Source organism: Chamaea fasciata, unplaced genomic scaffold (genome assembly GCF_029207755.1).
Source record: "Chamaea fasciata isolate MVZ Bird 193981 ecotype frontalis unplaced genomic scaffold, bChaFas1.0.hap1 SCAF_9, whole genome shotgun sequence".
Lineage (NCBI taxonomy): Eukaryota > Metazoa > Chordata > Aves > Passeriformes > Sylviidae > Chamaea > Chamaea fasciata.
In genome coordinates, this window is record NW_027094094.1 from 750,228 (window position 1) to 763,915 (window position 13,688).

General features: G+C 53.0%; 1 protein-coding gene across 1 annotated transcript in view; it reads right to left on the reverse strand.

Annotated features, from left to right (window-relative positions):
- JAKMIP3 (Janus kinase and microtubule interacting protein 3) overlaps nucleotides 1-13,688 on the reverse strand; it is a 64,821-nt gene that overhangs the window by 19,389 nt on the left and 31,744 nt on the right. The window contains 7 exon segments of the mRNA XM_066190690.1: nucleotides 835-894; nucleotides 2,166-2,201; nucleotides 2,665-2,796; nucleotides 3,203-3,349; nucleotides 4,221-4,340; nucleotides 6,002-6,217; nucleotides 12,308-12,805. Coding sequence (XP_066046787.1) covers nucleotides 835-894; nucleotides 2,166-2,201; nucleotides 2,665-2,796; nucleotides 3,203-3,349; nucleotides 4,221-4,340; nucleotides 6,002-6,217; nucleotides 12,308-12,805 — 1,209 coding nt within the window.

Genomic DNA, 13,688 nt, shown 5'->3' on the forward strand with positions numbered 1-13,688 from the left:
CTGCTCCAAGCCCAATGTCCAACTTGGCCTTGAGCACTGCCAGGGATCCAGGGGCAGCCACAGCTGCTCTGGGAATTCCATCCCCACCCTCCCAGGGAACAATTCCCAAAATCCCATCCAGCCCCGCCCTCTGGCAGTGGGAAGCCATTCCCTGTGCCCTGCCCCTCCATCCCTTGTCCCAAGCCCCATCCAGCTTTCAGAGAGACAGAGCTGACTCCCTGGAAGGCCTGGATGTGATTTTCAGGAGTTATCTCCCATCGACCTCAATTAGTTATTCACAGATTCATTAGCTCCAGCCTCACTGTAACTGTTCATCTGTGGGTCACAGCACGGTGGCAGTCCCCGACGTTAAGCCTGACTGTGCCACTTTAGTGTTAATATTTACATTAACACCCTGCCAAGCCCTCGTTAACCAACCTTCCCTTTTCCCTCGGCTCCCACCGTTGCTTCCCTAACCAGCAATTTTCACATGTTACTAAACTCCACCGTGAATTATTTACAACATACGCATGTTTGCAGGCAGCACCATTGGAAGCTCATTTGCAGACGTGTTAATTGGTGAGATTTGTCTCCTCTTAAGACAACCACATCCCACCAAGGTCCCACAGGGTAAATGCAGAGCACGGAGAAGCTCAGAGTGCTCCGTGCAAACAGGCCCCCTGCACTCCCCTCGAATATCCCAGTGCAGTCTGTGACTGTCCTTGAACTACAGCACCCAAATTTAAGTTTAGGGCCCGTTTGCAGAGCCTTGAGGAGAACATTGCCAGGCCCTGAGGTGCTCTGAGCACCCAGCACTGCCCATCAGCAGTCACCACAGAGGGGTTTCTCCTTTACCTTAGGAATCCTTGTCATCTTCTTCCTTTGCTTCCTGAACCTGAGCAGCTTGTCACGCTCCTGCAAGAGTCAGAGACGTGTGTTGGGTGTTTTCAGAGAGCAATAAATTAAATTAACCAGCGCAAGGAGCCATTGGGGAAGGAACGTCCCTGCTGGGGACCATGCTGTCACCAGTCCTGGGCGATTTACTCCACCACCTTTCAGGTGTGCCACAGACAACTAGAAATTGCTCTTTATGTCCATGAAGATCAAACCAAGATAAAGCTGATATTCTGATATTTGTGCTGATAGCTCGGCATAAATAAGCTTTATGCTGAGAGTTCGGTGTCCCCTTGGAGCTGCTCCACGGGTGACCATGGCACTGCAGCCCCTGCCCTGGCCCTGGTGGCTGCTGGTGGCTCTGGAAGGGGCACACACCCAACAGTCCCCCTGCACACATTCCAGGGCCTCTGAGCTCAGCACCTTCAGGCTCAGCTCCTCCTCTAAGGATCTGCAGGTTCCCTGTGCCCCTGGAGTGAGGTTTGAGTGTTTATTGCTGCCAACAGTTTTTCCACCTGGAGGAAATAACAGAATAATCAAATTCCAGGTTGGAGGGGCCTTAAATATCACCTCCTTTCACCCCTGCCCTGGCAGGGACACCTCCCACTGTCCCAGGCTGCTCCAGCCCCAATGTCCAACCTGGCCTTGGGCACTGCCAGGGATCCAGGGGCAGCCCCGGCTGTGCCAGGGCCTGCCCACCCTGCCAGGGAAGAATTTCTTCCTCTTTATGGAGTTGGGTCGATATTTTACAGTACTCAGAAAAAACGTCTCTGTTCTGGACCTGAAAATCCCAGGAGTGCAGAGAGGGAAGCTCTTGAGGGGAAACCCTCAGAAGTTTCATTCTGCCCGCTGCGTACAAGTGTGTGGCGACACTGGGGACACTGACACGTGCTGCTGCCTCAGCCTGGTGGCCAATGCCAGGGCCAGCAGCAGTGGCTGAGGACAATCGATCCCATCAATACCCCACAACATCCCTGCCCAGCAGAGCACGGGGATGGGCCCGGGCAGGGCTGAGCACACAAAGCCAGGGCAGCCAGAGGAAGAAAAGGCAGCTCCAAGGTGACAGGGCTGTCCTGGAGATGGGGACACATTAGAGCTTTCCTCCCCACTGTCACTGTGCTTCTCTCTGCTGAGCAACTGCTGATAAAAAACCTGCTCTGAGGAAAGCCCTGGGTCAGCTCACTGCCCAACACAGATGGAAGGGAGAACAAATATTACTGCACCCTGCCTGCTTTCCACGAGCAGCAATTTAAAGCACATGCAGGTGAGGAGGAAATTAATGTCACTCTTACCATGACACTCTTCACATAGCCAGCAGTCTCCAGGGTCTGAGGAAAAGGAATGAAATAATGTCAGTAACTGGACAGGCTTTAAAGTAAAGGAAGAAATACAAGCTGTTTCCTAGAGGAGTCTCACGATTTTGGCGTTTTCTGTTTCCAAGGACTGAGAACATGTTAAGAGGGAAGCAAAACCCTGAGCCCAGGACTGCAGAGCAGCCCGTGCACACAGGAATCTCCAGCCCTGGTGGTGTCTCCAGCTGCAGGAGCTCAGTTTCCCTCCCAGATCTGGCCCCCAGCACATGTGAGGACATAGTTCTCTCGTGCCAGGCCAATGCACATTGAAAGGGTTTCCCCAAACACCACAGCACAGATAATTTATATTCCTGCTAGGCCCAGAAAAGCCTGCCAGGTTCTCCTGCTCCTGCTGTGCTCCCAGAGCCCTGAGTGCCCTTCCTTGGGCTCCCTCTGCCCTGCCCTTGGGCACTGTGAGAGCAGCAGCCTTGCACCTTACCTTGGAGAGCTCATCGATGATGTTCTGCTGCTCGATAACTTGGAGCCTCAGGAAATCCACTTCCCTCTCTTCCTGGCTGTGGTCAAGGTCGTTCAGGGAGCTCGGTCTCCTTATTGCTCCAGTTCTTTGCCTCTAGAATCCAAAAAGCACAGGGCAGGAGAGGAAATGATCAGGAGGCTCTGGCAGGGACTTGTCTGGCCCTCCCCTTTACAGCAAGTGATGCATTAGATCTCTCTGGTGGTTGCCCTGGCAGTTCTCCTGCTCCCCTTCTGCTGAGCCCCACATCTGGGCTCCAGATGTGCCAGGTGTTCCTGCTCCTGCAGCTGGAAAATGAGCAGGGCCACAAGTGCAGATTTCCCAGGGATTATGGGGTGATTCAGGCAGGAAAGGTGAAGGTGAATCACAGAATGCCGGATCAGTCTGGGCTGGAAGGGACCTTGCCAGGATGGAAGAGTTTCCCATGGAACCTGCCAGGGTGGGCCAGTGCCTGATCCCTCAGTCCCACATCCCACGTTCTCCCAGGAGCTCAGGCACTCACCATGGCAATGTTTTCCTGCGTCACAAACTTCAATTTGTTTTCCATTCGACGTAAGGCATGTGACAACTCCTCATTCTTCCTACTGAGGCGTTTGTTTTTGTCCAAAATGGGCTTATATTGACTCTCTGCTTCTCTGAGACGTTTCAGCTGAAAGATTAAGAGAAAAATGACACCTCTGGAGCTTTTTCATCAAATATTTGAACTACTTTCTGTAACTATTACACTAGAAGTATTTTCTCCTGATGCAAAGCAGAACTGATCAAAAACTCTCGGGGTTTTCCTTGGGAAGAGAGCACTCCTATGTGAGAAGGATGTGGGAAATGGAATTGTGGAGAATTCCCAAAGCCTGGCAGAAGGCTCACACAGTCCTGTGCATCTGTGTGCAAACTCTGGGATGAAATATCCCGACTGAGAAAGGCCACGGGACAGGACAGACGTTGCTGAGAGAGAAATGGAGCTGGAAACGAGTTCCAAAGGGTGGCCTTGCAAACAGACCGGACACTTTGGAGAAACAGAACTGTGAAAGGTGCACTGGAGCAGGACCCACGAGGGGTGATTTTAGGTGATCGGCTTTAAGGCATCAACAGCATTGTGTGGCAAAACCTGACAGGGCAAAAACGCTTCTAATGGATTGTAATTAGGAAATCGTTTGGGTTCTGATTGTGATGGTGAGAATTGTGACACCTGCACTGTCTCACCCTTCTCATGAGACTGAAAATGGAATAAAAGTCTTTAAAACGCCTCTCAGGAGCCCCGTCTGTGGGTCAGAAAAAGGGATAATCCAACAAAAAGATACTCTGTGCAGCAAACATTCAGTGTGAGGAATGGCCTTGTTTTCAGAAAGAAATAAATATAATTCGAGCTAATGCCATCTAAAAAATCCATTGTACAAGCCAAGAGGAGGAGGAGGAGGAGGAGGGGGAGGAGGAGGAGGCAGCCCCTCCTCTCCAACCAGCACAGGAGCAAACCCTGGGTGTTCCTGTGACAGGCCCCAGGTTCCCCGGCCCGCTGCACTCACCAGCTCGTTCCTCTCCTCCGACAGCAGCGCGTTCCTGTCCTCCAGCTTGCGGATGATCCCGCTCAGCTCCGCGATTTTCAGCTGGAAGCGCCGGGCGTCCTTTTCATCCAACTGCTGTTCCTAAAACAAAGATCAACTGCAAATAACTGCTCCTAAGTGTGCGCAGCACGTCGGCAAAGCTCGAGCCTTTTCTCATCCCAGATCCAAACGTTTTTAAAATGTCATCCCGTGGAGTGTAACCCCTGGGACCCAGCTGACCACAGAAAGTTGCAGGGTGAGACCAATGGAGAGCCAGGAGTGGAAATGTAACAAAGAATGCAAATGCAGAGGTGTGTGTATTTGCATATGGATGTGGATATGCAAATACAGAGTCACAAACGTGACACTGTGGGTGTGCAAATACAAAGTTTACAAGTGGTAAACTTGGAAACAACGGAAAATGTCAAAAGTGAAGAGGCCGTGTTCCAATGGTGCCACTGTTGAACTGAGAGCTTCAGACACATCGTCCCCCTCTGAGGACTTGGTCATAAGAAACTAACATTGAAATTACTGAATTACTGACTGGGGAAAATCCATGCAATTGTGCATTGAAGAAGCTCTTCTTCCAGAAAGCTGTGGCCCTTACAGGGTCCCTAAAGGGTCACTCGTAAGGCCACAGGGGTAGCACTTTTTATCTGAGTGAAAATGCTTCAACCAAATTAGAAACAAATAGAGATGTAGGTAGATGTGTTCTCATTCAGAGTCAGAGAGGAGTTACAGCTACTGACAAACGTTACAGACTTTCCCCCTTCTCTACAACTTGTTCTGGTCTTTGGCAGACGTTGAGCACAACTAGAGAGAGGCAAATTAGTGCCCACAGCACTTTTGGGAGGTCCAGGGTTCCTCATTCAACAGGTGCAGGAGAGGCTTGGGCCAAATAATAAAACAGGCTGGTTTGCTCAGGTATAAGTTTTACACTTGTACCGAGACAATCGAGGCTTGTCGCAAAAGAAATCTTGATGAGGATCAGCAATGAGGACGACCTGCACACGTCAGAGGCACGAGGGCAGCGACCCAAGGGCTTCTCTGGGCTCAGGGAGGCCCAAGCAGGGAGGGGCCAGAAAACATTGAAAAAATAATTGACATTGAAAAAATTGACATTGAAAAAACCCATTGTGGAGGGCTGACTCCAATCGAATGTTCTGGCTGTTGCAGAGAATAAACAAACAGGAGAGAATAGGGTGGGAGGTCTTTGGTTCACTGCTGTGTCCTGCTGATGGCGAGAGCACTGAGCAGCAGGACAGGGCGCCCTGGGAAGACTGTGGGGTTCCTGGGGGGCTGCAGGGTGTCAGTGCTGCCCTGCACCCCGTGCCTGCCCCGTTCCCTCTGGGACTGGCCTCGTGCATCTGCTCCCCGAGCCCAGCTGGCGCCTCCGAGCTCGCACACAGACAGCGCGTGGTGAGAAATGCATTTGCATCGTTTGTCGGCAGAATCGTGTCAAACTGGCAGACTGAGGCGGGTGGCTGAGCATGGTACAGTGAGGAAGAGGAGAGAAAGGACAGAGGAGTTTCACCCCGCCGACAAAACCGAGCCAAACCGACCGGGACGACAAAACGACAGGAAGCAAAAGCTCTCCCATGGCGAGGTTTGATTGGGAATCTCAACGGTTTGGGCACGATAAAAACGAGAGCACGGGGCGGGTGCCTCGGGGCCCCCCTGCACAGCCATGGGACAGCCCTTGCTCGGGGTGCACTCATCAAGAGCCTGCACTCGGGGCAGGTGGAACACGTGGAAGTGCTTACGGGGCTTCCCGAGTGATCTGAAGCGTCTCCTGCACCACTTGCATAAGGAAGTTCCCGCTTGGGGCTGCTCAGGTGCCGGTCAGACTCTTTGAGCTGGGACAGTTGTTCATCTAAAGCCTCCTTTTGGAGCTGCAGTCTCTGAGCGTGCCCGGCTCGCACCCCTAACTCTCTCTCCAGCACGAAGACTGCTCTGTCCTTAAACTTAATCTCCTCCATCTACAAGGAGAAGAGAACACAGTCACACAGTGGCTCGGCAGCACCCCGAGCGCCCCAGGGTGACACGGCTGCCACCGCAGCGGTGGCACACAGCAGCAAATCCCTCCCTCAGCAGGCACTTGGGCACTGAAATGTTGGGAAACAGCCTCTAATCCTGCCACCATTTCAGGGTATCCGAAACAGAATGAAGGCTCGACATTCGCATCACGCTTTGGTGGCTTTGCTCAAACACTTCAATGATTCTGCAGCGTTGTGCTTGGATGTCACCTCTGGAAAATTTGGGTTAGTAATTTCGAAAGAAAACGATTGAAACCTCAGCATCCTTTAGATTTTCAAAATTGCTAGAAGAAATGCGAATTTTTTTAAATTCTTTTTTTTCTCCAAATTCTCCCTTGCGAGCAATTCCCTTTCCACGAGGGGTTTTACTTACGCATAATAAACATCATGCAAAATCACGAAGTGCTGAAATGACCAGTGCCCAGTGACCTCGAAGGCTCTCCTTCCCTGTTTGCCTGTGCCAAGGGCCCGTGCACATCCCGTGGGATCAGCCAGCATCCCTGCAGTCTGCTGGAGCTCAGGAGGGTCCCTGGGAAGGGAATCTCTGCTCCCAGCTGGGCTGGGGGCTGCTCACCCTGCACCCACACAGGCACATCACCCACGGCTGGCACAGGCAGGGACCCCCAGAAAGGCAGAAACCAGTCCCATCCCTCCAGGTCTGGCAGCTGCTTCCACACTCCAGGAACACAAGGGGTTTGCCACCGTTTTTTGAGACTTTGGACATTTAATTTCAGTGGTCAGTTTGTAAACCTGGCCTGCTTCAAATAAGAACGTTCTGCCTTGTAAGAGCTGCGTTAATACTTTTATCTCTGCTTTGTCTGTAAACCTGGAAAAAAAATGACATTGGGAATGAACAGTGACTCCAAGGACTTTGTTTGCAGTAAATGCCAGCGTGGCCCAGCCAGGGCAGGTCCTGGCAGGTCACACAGGTGTCAGGAGAGCAAAATGGAGCAAATGAAAAGGATTTTGGGTGCCATTGACTAAAGATCCTTTCAACAATGTCCATGAAGGCAGCGTCTGCTGGCTTTGAATGAAACAAAGACAGAGGTGCTCCCGAGCACCTGAGGTCTTTCTGCTACATGCCCAATGAGGGGAAATCTAAATGGATGTACAGATGAAAAGATAACACATCGTCAAATGCTTACTGGTTTAAAACAAGCAGAATATTGGAGAGTTGATTCTTATTTATATGGAAACAAAGACACGTTACAACAAAGGCAACACATGAAATTGGGAGGAACAAAGAGATGAGAAAGCACAAAACGTTTCACAGCATTTCACTAATGGTTTACTTTCCAGGAAAAAAAAAACAATAATCCCTAAACACAATCTTCATAAACCACAAGCAGACATCAGCCCCGACATCTTCCTTCACCCGAGCAAATCCCCATACGTGACACAGGCACAAGTTTGGTGCCTGCAGCCCCCTGCTAGACAGAGACGGCGTGGGAAGGGCACGAATGGGAGGGGAAGGTGTCCCTGAGCACAGCAATGAAAGGAAGGAAAGGCAGGGCCGGGGGCCCCGAACTCACTGACAGCGCTGCGGGTCCGTGGGCACAGAGCCCTGGGGCACGGCCAGCCCGGCCTCATGCTCTGCTGCTGTACTGCTGCTGTGCTGGGCTGTGCTGGGCTGTGCTGGGCTGTGCTGGGCTGTGCTGGTCCCGCAGCAGCGCTCCCGCTCCTCTCCCTGCTCCCACCCCGCTCCGGAGCTGGGGAAGGGGCGGCAGCGCAGGAGCATCCAACCGCTGGATGAGGGCTGGGTGAATATTGATGTGTCTGCCGCTCGCAGGCAGCCCCGGCACGGCCGGTGCCAATTACCGAGCGGCAGCCCCGCACGGGGATGTGCTGCTCCCTCCTGTGCCCCCCTCCCGTGTCCCCTCCCGTGTCCCCTCCTGTGTCCCCTCCTGTGTCCCCTCCTGTGTCCCTCCTGTGTCCCGCGGGCGGGATGCTCGGAGCCCTGACTCCTCTAAAGTTCTCATTTCCATCCTGGTTCCTAGTTTATTTCCATCCCGGTCCAAAGCCGGGGTGCAGGGTCCCGGCCCCGTGTCCCTGGGGTCACTGCATGCTGACACATCTGTCACAAATGGCCTTCGAAGCTGCCGGTGCCCGGGATCGAAGGCATCCCACAGGCAGGGGCACAGGGGAGAGCCCCCGGCCGGGGGAGGTGCTCCAGGACAGGGACATCTCCGTCCCCGTGGGCTGAGCTGGCAGTCAGGACAGGTGAGGGGACCTGTCCCATCCTCCCTGGGACTGCCAGGGAGCTGGGACCTGGCTGGTGAGACACCCAGGTGAGAGGGGATGGGATGTGACACCCCTGAGAGAGGGGCTCAGGCACAAGGGACACAGCCCTGTCTGTCCCCCCTCCCTCTCCAGAGCCAAACCCCTCTGCCTCCCTGTCCTGGGACACCCAGCAGCAGCAGCAGGTGGAATCACAGAACCCTGGAGGGTTTGGGCTGGGAGGGAGCTGGAAGCTCAGCTGGGGCAGCCCCGGTGTCCCCATCAGTGCCACTGGTGCATGCCATGAATGAGGCTGGCCCCGAGCTCCTGCTGGAGCAGAACCCCCCAGTGCCAACCCCAGAGCCCCCAGCCCAGTGTTAGCTGTGCTGTAGCACATCAACAGCAGCGTGGTTACAGCCCAGAAAACGACAACTCCTTGCTTAGGTCCACGGAGAGAAATGTTGTTAAAGCCTGGCCTGTGAGACAGGAAAGGAATCCCCCAGAACGAGGCGGCTCCTGACCCTCCTAAAGACAGGAGTAATGTTGTCTGCCTTTTATACACAACAAAACCCTTCAGCCCAGGTTTGGTTGGAAAAAAAAAACCAAACTGGTGTAAATGAGGGTCAAAGCACAAATGACTAAAACATCCACAGGTGGAAGAAAGGATTCACCTTGAACATGTGTCCACCTTTCAGGTGCTGAGCCACCTTTACAACCCCAGGCGTGGGGGTTACTCAACACGCCAGGGAATCAAAAGCAGAAGGTAAAGACTAAATCAATCTCCAATCAAATTAATATTGAAAAAGTCAGCTCCCCACCCTTTCATGTGATCCCACCCTTTACACCAGACACGTTCACTGATTCACCAGGAGCTCTGAGCACACAGAGGGTCAGAAGGGTGCCCAAAGCTGGATCCCCTTTGGCTGAAGAAACTGTGAAGTGTCCGGTCCACGTCTCCATGTCCAGTGCTCTCACAGAGGGATTGGTGCATGTTACTAAAGCTTTTGCTACTCTTAATCAACTAAAGTTTATCTAGATTGAAAATGACCACTCCCCAGGCTCCAGCAAATCCCATTTCCCCAGTTTTTCTGATTTCTCAGTCCCCTGATGAAGGAGGTGGGAGTGAGGAGGCTGCAGTGGCCGTGGCTGTGCAGAACCTCTCCTTCCTGACCAACCTAGAGTTAATTAAGGTTTAAATGCTCTTCACCACTCTGAATTTTGGCCCCCACTTGGCAAGCATCGAGGCCAGCTCAGCTTGGGGAGCACAAGCTGTGTACACTCCCAGCAGGGAGTGCTCCTGCCCATACAAATGTAATTAAACACAGCCAGGCGGTATTTCAGGGCGCTTTAAAATGCACAAACTGGAATTTAAAAACTAAAATTAGACTAAAAATCGACTAAAATTAGACATTCTCTCCCAGGGAGGCCGTTGCCACACGGACTCCTCACCATCTGCAGGGGGATTTCATCTCCTGCAGAGCCGCTGCTGGCGGGTGCTGAGGAGGGACAGCTGAGCTGGGGGAGTTCAGCATTTTGGGGAGGGACACCCAGGCTGCAGGGACACAACAGCACCAGCCACGTGTGCCACCACAGCGCCAGGGACACCAACACACCAGCCACGTGTGCCACCACAGCGCCAGGGACACCAACAGCCCCAGGGACACCAACACACCAGGGACACCAACACACCAGGGACACCAACACACTGGCCACGTGTGCCAGGACAGCCCCAGGGACACCAACACACCAGCCACATGTGCCACCACAGCGCCAGGGACACCAACACACCAGGGACACCAACACACCAGGGACACCAACAGCCCCAGGGACACCAACACACCAGGGACACCAACACACCAAGGACACCAACACACTGGCCACGTGTGCCAGGACAGCCCCAGGGACACCAACACACCAGCCACGTGTGCCACCACAGCGCCAGGGACACCAACACACCAGGGACACCAACACACCAGGGACACCAACACACCAGGGACACCAACACACCAGCCACGTGTGCCAGCACAGCACCAGGCTCACAGCAGCCTGAGCACACACCTGAAAAACACCTTATTGCCAGCCCTGCTCCATGGGAACGGGACAAAGCCTTTGGCACCCACCCTGGCCCTGGAAATTACCACAGGGAAGAGCTGGGGGTTTGTCTGCTGAATACTTAGAACCTCAGACCCTCGAGTCCCCCTGTGCCCCACCCTGGCCCCAGCCCAGAGCTCTGAGTGCCACCTCCAGGAATTCCTGGGACACCTCCAGGGGTGGGCACTCCAAACCTCCCTGGGGGTCACCCTGATTCTTTAGCCTTCTGATGACTGTTTACATCTTTCTAGTGGAAACTCTCACCAGTGTAACATAAACAAGTAGATTGTTTTCATACCAGTCTGTGATAGACTGGTGAACTGACCACTAGGGTCAGAAAGGTGTTCCTCTCATCTCCCAATCCTTGACCAAACTCCAAATCCTATTTAAATCACAAAATGATAATAAACGCTCTCTTTCTCTGCTCACCTCTAAACCTGAGTGAGTGTAGTTCTTTCGTGTCCCTACCGGTAACACCTGGGCACTGCCAAGCCCTGGGCACCCTTTCCATGGGGAAATTCCTGCTGCTGCCCACCCTGGACACAGAGTGCTGTAAAGCAGCATGGCAAACACAGGACGGTGGTGACACCACAGGAACACTGGGACAGGACCCAGAGCACACAGCCTGAGAGCAGGGCCAGGGGAGAGCCAGGGACCCGCTCAGAGGTCACCCCAGTCCCGCTCAGAGGTCACCCCAGACCTGCTCAAGGTCACCCCAGACCCGCTCAGAGGTCACCCCAGACCTGCTCAAGGTTACCCCAGACCTGCTCAGCCAGCAGAGGAGCAGAACCTGCCCCTGTCCTGGGGAAACCCACCACGCTGGGAATGCAGAGGAACCCCCCGGAATACCCTGCTGTCTGTCTGGCACTCAGGGGGGCAGAAAAAGAGCATTTGGGATGGTGTGAGCCTCCCTGTGGGATGTTCATGGGAACTAGCAAAGGCAGGGAGAGGGAGGGACCTGAGTGGACCAGGAAGGGATGCTTGGTGAGGAAACAGGCATAACCCAGAAACAAAACTGTTCTACTGTTTCTACTTCTTTTGTAGCATTCCCCTGACCAGCCAGAACCTGAGGGCTCTTCCTGATCCCTTTAATGTCAACAACACCAACGGGCTCTGACATGCATAAAGAAGTTTCTTACAAAACCAGCAACTAATACTTTTAAAACTGAACTCATACTTTTAAAACTGAACTCATACTTTTAAAACTGAACTCATACTTTTAAAAACCAGTTTGCCCTTTCTACTAGTAAATGTAAAACAGACCTGGAGCAAGCCCCAAAGCTTCAGCACCACCCAAGGAGTCCAGCACTGGTCATTCCCTGTTTCAGCGCCACCCAGAGAGTCCAGCACTGGTCATTCCCTGTTTCAGCACCACCCATGGAGTCCAGCACTAACCATTTCCTGTTTCAGCACCACCCAGTGAACCCAGCAGTGCTCATTCCCTGTTTCAGCACCACCCAGGGACTCCAGCACTGCTCATTCCCTGTTTCAGCACCTCCCAGCACTGATCATTTCCTGTTTCAGCACCACCCAGTGAACCCAGCACTGCTCATTCCCTGTCTCAGCACCACCCAGTGAACCCAGCACTGCTCATTCCCTGTCTCAGCACTACCCATGGACTCCAGCACTGGTCATTCCCTGTTTCTTTCAGCACCTCCCAGTGGATCCAGCCCTGGCCATTTCCCCTCAGCAGCTCCAGCCCCAGGAGCAGGGAGCCACACGTACCAGCCTGCGGATTTCCCTCTCGCACTCCCTCTTGATCCTGGTGATCTCCTCCTGGTGCAGGTGGTACACGCTCCTGATCTCTGCTGCTTTGATTTTGTCAGCCTGGATGACCATGGTCAGAGCCTCCTCCACCTGTTTCTTGGCCCCCTTGAGCTCGGAGATTTCCTGCTGCATTTTGATTTTCTCCACCTCGAAGCCCCTCTTGGCCTCCTCCTTGGCCTCGCTGAGCAGCACCGTTTTCACCTTGTCGGGGGCCCCGTCCCGCACGGCGTTCAGCAGGGTCTGCAGCCTCTGGATTTCATTGTCTTTAATTTTTATGACCCTGAGCAGCTCAGCCTCGTGCTGCCTCAGAAGTGTTTCTCGAACGGCCTGGAGCTCTTTCATTTTGTCCTCGTGGAGTTTGACTTTGAGCTCTGTCACCACCACCGTGCTTTTATGCTGTTCGTGCTCCTTGATCTGCTTCACCTCCTGGTTTTTCTCCCTTTCCAACTTGCTGACCTATGAGGAAAATCAAAGAAGTGTGGTATTTTCAATCAACTAATGAATGCATCTCATGGTGTTATTTAAAACTGGCACAGATGAATTTACAGTGTTACACCTCAATGCTGGCATGTGTGTGTCCACAAAAGACCTTTCTTTCACTGCAGGCTCGTGTTTAATGCACATTTAGGGATCAGTCAGTGCCATCAGAGTAAGTCTGAGTCCTCGCTTTATCCTGCAGGAGCTCCCACAGCACATTTCCCCCAGTTTAAGGGAAACATCAGATGCCAAGGCCATCACTCTGTCCAGCTCAGGCACGCAGACCAGACCTGCCTGTGCGTGGGCAGCACACAAAAATCTCCGTGCAAGCTCCTGTGCAGCCCCAAACAGCTGCGTTTTACCAGATGCTTTTCAAGCCAGGAATTATTCAGCAGAAACAACTGACTGGACCCGACCACACAAGGCTCAAGTGATGTTTCAGTTTCAAACCGTGCCGTCAACTCTAGAGCAGCCATGGCCAGAAGTGGCTGTGAAGGACAGGGAGAAGGAAAACAGAGTCCTCAGCCTTAAAGGAGCAAATGCTGCTTCACAGCAAATGGATTAACAGATGTTCTATTTATATGCCCATGTGTGTCAGATTCATGGTCTAAAATGCCCAATAATGGTGCAAATCCATGGGAAAAAGCAGACTATCATTTTATCCCTGCATGGTAACACGTTTCTGTTCTGGAACTGAGAACCCCCCCAAAGTTTATCAGTGCAGACTGATTTGGGGAATTAGGGAAAAGCAAATGAACATTCCATGCTGTGGCTGAGAAGTGATCCGAGGGCAAGAGCTGGAAACTCTCAGGGCAGAGCCTCCAGCCGCACCAGCTGTCCCTCTGCCAAGGGCTGAGGGGGA